The sequence below is a fragment of the Gigantopelta aegis genome, chromosome 10 (genome assembly GCF_016097555.1).
Source record: "Gigantopelta aegis isolate Gae_Host chromosome 10, Gae_host_genome, whole genome shotgun sequence".
Classification (NCBI taxonomy): Eukaryota; Metazoa; Mollusca; class Gastropoda; order Neomphalida; family Peltospiridae; genus Gigantopelta; species Gigantopelta aegis.
Window position 1 is genome coordinate 30910479 of NC_054708.1, and position 11341 is coordinate 30921819.

At 37.8% G+C, this 11341-nt stretch overlaps 1 protein-coding gene across 3 annotated transcripts in view; it reads left to right on the top strand.

Moving 5' to 3' along the window:
* LOC121382736 overlaps positions 1–11341 on the top strand; it is a 46112-nt gene that overhangs the window by 3359 nt on the left and 31412 nt on the right. For 2 of the 3 annotated variants that reach the window (XM_041512301.1, XM_041512300.1), the window contains exons 2-7: positions 873–1032; positions 6189–6328; positions 6724–6909; positions 8312–8428; positions 8946–9032; positions 11135–11276. In XM_041512301.1, coding sequence (XP_041368235.1) covers positions 873–1032; positions 6189–6328; positions 6724–6909; positions 8312–8428; positions 8946–9032; positions 11135–11276 — 832 coding nt within the window. The remainder of the gene's footprint in view (positions 1–872; positions 1033–6188; positions 6329–6723; positions 6910–8311; positions 8429–8945; positions 9033–11134; positions 11277–11341) is intronic. The other variant, XM_041512302.1, reaches the window with a different exon arrangement.

Below are 11341 nucleotides of genomic sequence, written 5' to 3' on the forward strand. Positions count from 1 at the left end.
CAGTTTAAACGCCAAGTAATATATAATTGCGCAACTCCACCCCATCCTCACCATTTTCCAAAGTCTATGCACTTAAGTAAACGTTCAATAATAATAAAGACTGGACGTGCTCAGATTTAGGTACTATTTAACTAGTTAAAAATTAAATTAATTCTGAGATATCAACGATTTGACCACTCGTTAATTTAATATCAAATGGTTCGATTAGTAAATCCTATAGGTCGTACTAACAGAATAAAGAAAATGGCCAGGTAGAAAATAACTAGGTAAATTGGCTACTCAAGACATATGCGAATAATGACAAATAAAGATAGGCCACGTAGTGATGCAAAATTTATAAAAATCTGCAAACACAAAATAGACTTTGCTGCACTGTACAATTTCCTATGACCATGTGTTCGAGACGAGGGGGTGGGTGGATCGGGGGGGGGGGAGCTAGTGCTGGAGCAAAACCTCAAATTCGGGCAAAAATTATACAGATATTCGATAGAAATGTGCTAACCTGAGACCTTTTTACCATGTATTTCCGTCACTTTCCACGCAAAATTAGTTGTAATCCATACAACAAAATCGTTTGCAACCCTATATAACTGTTTAGCAGTAAATATGAATAAATGTTGTTGTCCAGTTGGGCATTTTCGTTTAATTCGGACAAATAACCAGCCTCCTTTGTTACTACTGAGTTGTGGAGTAGTCATCGACTTGTTCTTTTATTTTTTGACGTTACTAAAGTTTTATATTACTATTATTGTTTGTCATGTTGTGTGCAATCGCCTTTTTTTTCATCATTAAAGAAGTAAACCCTGGGTATTGATTAAAACCGTTAATACTGTGGTATCTACCCTTTTCTCTTTTGTTTTTTATTTTAACAGTACAGAAAAATTCAAGATGTCGAACTGAAGGAGTTTGTGTTTCTAGGTGTTACGTGCGTTTCCTTGATAGCCACTGCTATCTTCACCATCTACAAACTAGCCACGGTCAGCAAGTCCGATACAGATTTCACCTTTGCTCTTGTCCTTTTGCTGAACACATGTGAGTTATTTCCAGAGCCTGTAGCTATGTACAGACAATTTTTGACTGCCTTGAATACACTGGCTTATAATATATATATATATATGTATATATGTATATGCATATATATATATATATATATATATACAGTAGAATCTCGTTGGCTCGACCTCGGAAGGGTCGATCACACCGCAATGCTCGAACCAAAAACGAAGTCCCGAATTTTTTGTCTGGTAAATCCTTATATTAACTGATGATGGGTCGAATACGTCCAGAGTCGACTATAAGCCTTCGCTCGAACTAAATTATCGGTCCCGTGTGTGGTATTAGGTATATTTCCCCCGAACTGGTGATACATCAAATATCAAATGGAAAACCACCGAAAAGGACCAACAATTGCCGCGCTTGCGCAGTTGGTTATTACAACCTTTGGATTATAATAATTTAGGCGGAACGAGTTATAGATGGATCGGAGAATCGCGACACTAGCCAAGCAATCCTTTCTTTGCCATACCTGTCATGTTGTGTGTTCAGCCAGCAGGTATCAGTAAAAGTCTTTCAAGTACAGCTAGTGTCACGGTGCCTTTTCGATGAACCGTCATACCAATCAAACAATTGGCCTCGGCGGGAAGCGTTACTCTGAACACGTCTACCAGACCAGTTTTCAATGAAACCAGGGGCGAGGTACTCAGCTGTCATCACTTCAGCAAGGGCTTTTGCATCACACAATCGGAGTAATTTCTAATAAATCCTTTCACTCTGATATTTTGTTATATAACACAATAATGAAATTTTTAAGTTTGCAGTTACCAAAATAATATGGTAACAGGTCGTTTCGCCCTTATTACTAGTTCACCCGAGTCGTTTTGAACAGGGTTGATTCGTACCTCTAACCGAGTCGTTTCACCCCATGTTTCTATTCGCACTAATTTTTATTTTGTTAATAAAGTACATTTATTCATTGATTTGTCCTATATCCATTGATGTTTAGATGTCACACATTGCGTGTTTATATTTACAGATAAAAATAATATTATAATTTTGTTTATTTCCAGTATCATTTACTCAAGCCATATACATGAAATACGTACAGGCCTTAGAAAATATACAGACAATGTATTCACATTAATAATTAATTTATGAACAGTCACACTGCATACTACTGATGTGCTGTGGTTTCTTATTAAATATACTACATACCCAGCTGAGGTTAAAACGCCGAGTACGGTATGTTGATTTCGCCTAGCTTCAGCTGACGGAAAGTAAACAGCTGATAAAGCATTAATATCCAAAGACAAATTAATGTTACAAATTTATATTTTATCTATATTATTACCGGTGTTACTATACCAATTACAGCATATATCTGTATACACGAACACTAGATCGCCGTATATTGCATTAGGGGCCGAAACGGTTTGGGGCCGAACATGTACTGGGGCCGAAACGTCCTGACACCTATCTAATTCAACTTTCTAACTGATGTTACGGAAATATCCGATGTTGACCGAATTTCCTAATTGTGACACATGTTATGGTTCACATATTCACTTCTAGGAAATGGTGAAGAATTAAAACAATATGTATGTTTAATGGTAAGCCTTCTGACTGTATTTTGCCCATGTTATTTTGTAATATTGTGCATCGACCTTTTGGGACATGGGTATACAGCGCAAGTGACAGCCGGAGTGAATCGGTTAATGAACCACCTGTTCGGACCGGTACTACAGTCAGATGCGGTCATATAGCAAAAAACTAAGACGGAATGGTGTATGTTGTTAGTGCCAATGAGAACCCGTTCTATTGGCAATCTTCGTTTGAAGTTGGGCAATTTAACATGGATTTCAATGACAGATGACATCTGTGTAGTGAGACATTGCATGGAGGGAAACACAACAAACAACAATCGCCAAGTGTTTTATGATGTGCGGATTTCCCGTCACCTCCGAGCAGGAATCAGATGATGAAAATCATGACGACATTCCTCTCGCAACATTGATGGCCACCATATCAAATGAGGTTCGAGTGGCTGAGTTTGTTGATTTTGATCATGATATTCCAACAGAGGATCCGGATACGAGTGACTGGGAAGCTGATCTAGTGATGGCACACACATCTACCGACAAGAGTGAGGAGAAACCAGCAGACGACAGTTCAGACGATGACGACAAAAACACGCAGTTGGACACAATGCCTGAACTGAAGTGCTCAAAATGTTAAAACAGTTCAAAAACTTCGCGGCAACTACAGAAAATAGACTTTTACAGCCAGTGTTAAACTTAGAAGTCATGACAGAAGAGTTCGCCCTCGAAAGACACATCAGGAAAAAACAAACAACAGTGACAGAATATTTCTCAGCTGACACCCGATAAATTTCATTCATTCAATTAATCACAGTGACACTTTCTATTTAAATAAATAAAATGTTTGTTTATTCGATATAATTCTTTCAGTCAATGTGACGCTTGTTAAAACAACGAACTCCGTGTGCTATTTGATGTATATTAAATCAATAATTTTTTTTTTTTTTTTTTGCTTTTTTTTATGTGTTGGAGGCATTGCAGTTTAAAGGGACATTCTTGAGTTTGCAGCATTGTAAGATGTTTCCGATTAATAAAATATTTCTACGATTAAACTTACATATTAAATATATTGTCTTAATAAAATGAAATTTATCCTAGTACAAATATTAGAACAACCAGAAACACGTTCAATATGCAGCCACTAATATTTTATAAGAAAAATATATTTGATATGTAATTACAATCGTTAAAAAGTCTCTGTTAGTCGATAACATCTTAAAAATTGCAGCAAACTCAGGAAATATCCATTTAAGTATATTTTTTATGTCTATGAAATAATCGATTGCAAGTCTGGCTGGTATGACTGTGTTTCCCAACCATCCATGGGATCAAATGTCATTGTCGATCTTTCAAGAATCATAACTCTGGGTGAACTCTGTCTAAACCGGTCCTCTGTGTAAACCGGACTATTTCGACGGTACGAAGTGAGTCTGGGTTAGAGTCCACTGTATATATATATATATATATATATATATATATATAGATGGAGAGAGAGAGAGAGAGAGAGAGAGAGAGAGAGAGAGAGAGAGAGAGAGAGAGAGAGAGAGCGTCTATCATTTAGCAGTAAGAATGGCTGATTATTATTATAATCACCTCCGAAATGTTCTTAAAAGGACAGGCCTTAGTTTTTAAACACTACAGCATATGTTTCACTATTAGAGCCGTTTATGATAATTGAAATCAAACATTACTTATATTTTATTGTTTAGATTATCCATGTTTCTGGCCATCCTGCTGTTTCTAATATCACAAAATGCGTTTTTCATATTTTTAAAACGCACGTGCGTCTGAGAAATTATGTTTTTGCTAGTTCTAGCTATTTTTAAGGATATTTTCCGGTTTTAACGTCACAGACTCCTGTTTCACTCTGTTGTAACTTTATCCAAGTGTTACAGGTTTGTAGATTAACTAAATTTAGTGTCCATTTTTACGAGTTGAAACTAGGGTCTGCGCCTTTAACTATTGTTTTTCATTATTGAACAAGAGAATTCAGAGCGCTGATTAACACTTCACCCGGTACCACATTATCCAGCTATCTCTCTGTATCTTAGTAAATCCACCAGATAACACTTATCAGTTATATTCGCCTCAACTGAAACCTGTTATATTATAGACTTGGACACGTTGTGCCTAAAACTATCGCATGTAGCATTATATGAGTACTGTTACTAGCGTGTATCCTAAAATGTTTTACAACTATTCCAGCTTGTTCAGATACTGTTTCCAAATTGCCGCGAGTCAGGTAAATGAGGATAAAATATAAAGTTTGTTGTGTGAAAGGAAAGAATATAATCTCCTTTACGATGCGCAATCTGTGTTCCGGGGGAGAAACCCCACCCATGCCAGACTGATTTGGAAGACCTGATCGATCACTGAAAGGTTTAATGATAATAATTGGAAACATTTTCTTTTTCTGGATTTTAGTAGCCCTTTATCTTGTAGACCATTCTGTACTTGTATATAAACTCAAGCTTTTAAACGGTTTCTAGCAAAGTCTGAAGGGGTTTAAATCTTATCTACAAAATCGTCAGCAGATTGTCAGAGTGGGTGACTTACAATCTTAATCTCAAAAAGTAGTTACAGGAGTCCCACAAGGCTCAACCCTTGGCCCTTTATTATTTATTATTTACATAAATGTTTTGCCTTCATATGTATGCTGCTGACGAACAATGCACGCACATGGTAACAATTTAACAAAGGTAGAGTCAATTCCCAAGTTGATTTATTACACATTCAAAAATGATGCACCAATAACAATGTGGAATTTAGTCTACATTTAAAAAAGAAATCTTGTATGTTAGTAAATGAACTGCCTAAAGTAGTCACGTAACACCCAATAAAAAGCATACAGAACTACTAAAACCTTACTGAGTAAGATCTCAAAAGGTGCATGGTGTAATGGCCAAGTTCCACGAAGCGATCTTAGCGCTAAGATAACCTTAAGTGCATAACTACCTTATGTACTTAAGGTGGTCGTAGATCACTAAGATCGCTTCGTGAAACGCGACCCGAGCCGTACACATTGCAAACGTAATATCTCACAACTAACCGTGACAATCTTACGCCTCAGAAAAATCAATACATATTTAAATCACGTTGCCTTTTTATTTATCGTGACAGACGTTTAAACATTTTTTTTTTTTTTTGGCAATGCTAGTCACGGTCCATTAAATGTCCACCCATTGTTTATTGCATTGGTATTAAGTAGCTTATGATATCATCTAATATGAACCTAAGAACAAGACTTGTTTTGGATACAAATGCAAAATAGACGTATTTGAAATTCACAAACTTGGCTAAAAAAAACGTAACGTAAATCAACGTGATTGTTACTATATATATTATCACTGGGTGCTAATTTGTAACCTAAATATTGAATTTATTTTTAATTCAAATATTAATACCTTAATGTGAGTTTAAATTCTGTATTATGCCATTAAAAATGGCAAGTGGGTTATTTTGAATAGTATATAGTTGTTTCATTATTTTGTTTTTAATTAAGTGAAATTGTGCATTGTACAAGTACATGTATAACCAACATACATATACATGTGTATAACATTTGTAATAAAATACCAATAAATATATTTTCAGTTTTCTGTTTGTACTATATCATCCATGGCATCCTCAACGAAAGGCCTTACGAAATCTTCATCTTGGTGGTGGCCACGTTTTTCATTTTACTCTACATCATCCTTAACTACGCCATTGGAAAGAAGGGCACAGTCAAGCTAGTAAGTATCTGGATTTTCCCAACTGAGCCTTACGTTTTCATTCAATGGCATCTTTCAACGTATTTAGTTTAAACGTGACCTGTTTTCCTGCCTGAGGAAGACCCTTTTAACACTGTGCCATGATTTTTCGTGTACTCTTATTTAGTTTTTATTTAAATTGTTTATTGCATTTAAAAATAAATGGACTGGGCACAAGTCCTCCTCATGAATAACCTTCCTGAATGGGGAGAGAGAGAGAGAGAGAGAGAGAGAGAGAGAGAGAGAGAGAGAGAGAGAGAGACGGGGGGGGGGGGGTGCATCAAACATTAAGTGAAAGTACACAGAAATCTGTAGTTTTATTTTTGCATACTGAAAATAGGCAGCGGCGATGCTACACTTGCCTTTTATTTTTTCAGGTACGCCTTATCGCGGCCTGTGTGCTGTGCCCAATTATAATTGGACTTGGTGGATGGATTGGTAAAGAGTACCTGCTATCTGGTCACCTCGTCTTCAGAATTATCGGCGCCAACTCCAAATTCCAGACTATGTGCAAGATGATATTGCTGACTTTCGATCTTCTCACACTTGATTTGCAACTTGGAGTAAACATAATATTCTTCTTTTTTTCATTAATTAACATTAATATAAATCGTATGGTAATTGTTCTATTTACTATGCTCTCCGAAAAACGTTCATCCAAAGCCGGTTAAAGGATCTGCGGGGCCTGTAGCACAAATAACAGCGGGTCCCCTTCCCAGGATATAATATTTTGCAAACTCGTCGGGGAGAGGGGAAAGATGACCTGGAGAAAATAAATGCACGCATCACCGCGAGCCCCCCTGAAGCGCGGGGGCCGTAGCACGTGCTACATGTGCTACTAGAATAAACCGGCTCTGAGTTCACCCACATAAATTACTGCCTTGTATAATATATCATATAGTCCGAGCAGAGGCATACATATATTTTGGATAGGACTACATTATCGAGTTTCTATGTCCACTTTATCCTGTGCAAAGGAACATGAGGATTTTCAGTCGTTTTACCAAATGCATATACATGACGGGATCTAGTTCAGTCTGCAGAACTCCCACTTGATGTGTTTGGGTCGTGTCATTATATCTATATCACAGCAGACCATTTGAGGCCCCCACCCCCCACCCCCACCCCCACCCCCATCAATTTCCACCAGTGCCCCGCGACTGGTATATCAAATGCCGTGCTATGTTCTAATCTGCCTGCGGAAAGATCCATGTAAAAGACCCCTTGCTGCTAATGCAAAATAATGTCAGAATTATCAAATGTTCTACATCCAATAAGTGATGATTAATTAATCAATGTGCTCTAGTGGTGTCGTTAAAGAAAACAAAAAGGTTAAAGTTTGATTTGTTTAACGACGTCGCTAGAGCATGTTGATTAATTAATCATCTGCTATTGGATGTCAAACATTTGGTAATTATGACACGTAGTCATCAGAGGAAACCCGCTACATTTTTCCTAATGTCATGTCATGTCATAGGGTTTTACGTGCACATTCAGAACAAGCTGTTGTAGCGCATGCCTGTCATCGGCACAACAGCCGGCCTTCGCCGGCTCCTCAGTCCATGACAGGAAAGGTGGGGGGAGAGGAGGGACCGCCTGCACTACCAAGTCGGTAGCAGGGGGGGGGGGGGGGGTGCTATGGAATTTTGAATGGAGCAATTATATGCCAAAGAGAAAAGGTGCGCAATTTTGATTGAGGAAATTTGGCGCAATTTTTAATTGTCGGTCAAAAAGTAAATGGCAGACCTCTAATTTTTCCTAATGCAGCAAGGGATCTTTTATATGCACTTTCCTACAGACCGGAAAGCACATACAACGGCCTTTGACCAGTTGTGGTGCACTGGTTGGAACGAGAAAAAACCCAGTCAGTTAAATGGATCCTCCGAGGTGGTTCGTTCTAGCGACGCAAGCCTATCAAGCAGCACTCAAGAAAAAACAAAAAATAAACAAATTCTCTTTTTCCAGGCGAGTATGGTGATTCTTATTCTCAGCACTGGCATGAAAGTGGACACAAAGGACATTGTCATACTAATAGTTGGAGGAATAATTACCATCGCCTGGTTCGTGCTGGGCATGTGGACGGTAAGTATTCCTCGAGGATGCGGGAATGGATAACGGGGTAGGCCCTCCCTCCCCTCCCCCCAAAAAAAAAAAAAAAAAAAAAAAAAAAAAATTAAATAAAAATTAAATAAAAATGTCTACCTGGAGACTGTCGTATATAACTGCACGCCGTTTTTTAAGCCCCCTCCGAGAGGACAGACATACAGAGACAGAGAGACAGACAGACAGAGAGGGAAGACAACAGCAGACAACTCAGACAGAAACAGAGAAACCGTTAACATACAGAGATATTTCTGTGTGTTCAAGATCATGAATCTGCACGTGAGAGAGTACCCAGGATACTTTATGAAAGTCATATCAATATGCGCCTTTAAATTATTACCATGTGCGTCGTCTTGTGCAATGCATTTTGTGCCGCCTTATGCTGACAATGTAGCGCAAATAGCTGACTAATTTAGACAAATGTATAGTGAACGTGTTCATACTATACACCATTCTTAGAGATAAAAGCACTTCGTGATTTTGATTTTGCCCACAGATGCGAAAGGAGCACAAGATTGGAACCTATGTGTTTCTTGCTGCGAGTCCACTAGAAATTGGTTACATCATCTACAAAGTCGTCAAGGTAAGTTATCATTAATCATAGACAGATTACTTGTATGTTGTAGTGTCGTTTTATACGTCCATCTATGGGTCGTATTATGGTATGGCTTTGTCTGTCTGTCCATCCGTCCGTCCGTCCGTCTGTTAACTTTTTTTCTTTTCCCGGACCGTATATTGCATACAGATGTATACAGAACCATCAAACCTAACATGTAGGAACAACTTGGGATGGCGGCGTGTCGCGTACTATTACTAGGTCACTGTGACCTACTTTTCATGGTCTACTGCACCTAAAAGGAAAACTTGTCCGGACCATATCTTGCATACACATGCATACAGGACCATCAAACCTCACATGTAGGAATAACTTGGGATGGCGGCGTGTCGCGTACTATTACTAGGTCACTGTGACCTACTTTTCATGGTCTACTGCACCTAAAAGGAAAACTTGTCCGGACCATATCTTGCATACACATGCATACAGGACCATCAAACCTCACATGTAGGAATAACTTGGGATGGCGGTGTGTCGCGTACTATTACTAGGTCACTGTGACCTACTTTTCATGGTCTACTGCACCTAACAGTAAATCCTTATCTGGACCATATCTTACATACAGATGCATACAGGACCATCAAACCTCACATGTAGGAACAACTTGGGATGGCGGCGTGTCGCGTACTATTACTAGATCACTGTGACCTACTTTTCACGGTCTACTGCACATAACAGTAAATCCTTGTCCAGACCATATCTTGCATACAGATGCATACAGGACCATCAAACCTCACATGTAGGAACAGCTTGCGATGGTGGTGTGTTGCGTACTATTACTAGGTCACTGTGACATACTTTTCAGTCTACTAAACATAACAGTAAATCCTTATCTGGACCATATCTTTCATACAGATGCATACAGGACCATCAAACCTCACATGTTGGAACAACTTGGAATGGTGGTTGGTCCAAAACAAACTGTTCATCCATCCCATTGCAAACATTTCACATAATTAGAACTGAATCATACTTGTAATATATTCATTAATATAGATGTGGTTTTCCATCAAACTCCTGATGGTCGTATCATGTACCTCACCGGTACTCTTGTTCCACAAGTTATTCCATTGTTTTCAGGTTATAAAATTGGGTAAAAACTAAATAAAAAGACAGATGGGTGGGGGTATTGTTGATCTTTTAAATATATATATATATATATACTCTTCAAAAAAGTAGGGGAACTCTAATAAGAATTTACAATTGCCAAAATTGTAAGGTATATTAGCTGTGAGGAATGGTTATATGATAATAGAGAATTAATTGGGCAAACATTACAACCGGTAGTTCAGTATTACAGTAGGTTTTATGACCACCAAAAATCTTGACGCTTTTTTATCAGTAAATCGCAAATTCAAACAATAAAAATGACTAAAAACAAAACAGTAACAACTGTATGATCAACATAATGAAAAGGATTGACAGAAATAATATTACACAGTGATTAATCAACCTTCCTGGAAACTGACAACATCGAGAATGACACCCCACGCATGTGTATGGGGCAACTGCGTGATGCATGTGCACACTATGGAATGTGTTTCAGTGTATTGATAAACAGACCTGAACGTTCTTTACTAGGATATCTGTGGTCAAAACGTATGTTTTAATATTTCAGGTTCCCCTACTTGTTTTGAAGAGTATATATTAAATGAGGTCTGACTGTATATATAAATCATACATACATGTATGCATAGAACTATGACAAAGTCAAGGTGAAATAAATTTAAACAATAGCTTTGGTAAACTCACCACACTGTCATGAATACTTTACATTGTTTAGTGTTATGACATTTGATAACAATTTAGTTTTAAACATGTGAATGCTATTTTTAATGGATTTATTTGACAGCCTTTGTAAACTCTTAACAGCAAATACATTGAACTTTGTCAAAGGAGGAAGCACCATTTGTCTTGTAAGAGTGAAAAAAGAAACCTCAAAAAAACGAACAAAAAAAAACCCAGTGACAACAAGCAAAAACATGAGAAAAAACCAACAACAAAACATTATCTTATTAAAAGGCTACACTGCTACATGTAATTTGACCTTTCTGGTAATCTGTTTTCAGTCCATCGAGAACATTGCAGTTTCAGCCTCGTTGGCATCTAGCACCATCGCCTGTGGTGTTCTGGCACTTACTGTCAGAGTGGCAGTTATAATATTTGCCGTGCTTGTTATGAGGAACTATAACAAGGGTTTAAAAGAAAAGGGTATGTACTAGTGATGAGTGTGACACATTTATCATATTATTTATTATGTTGCTGTATTTACGTAT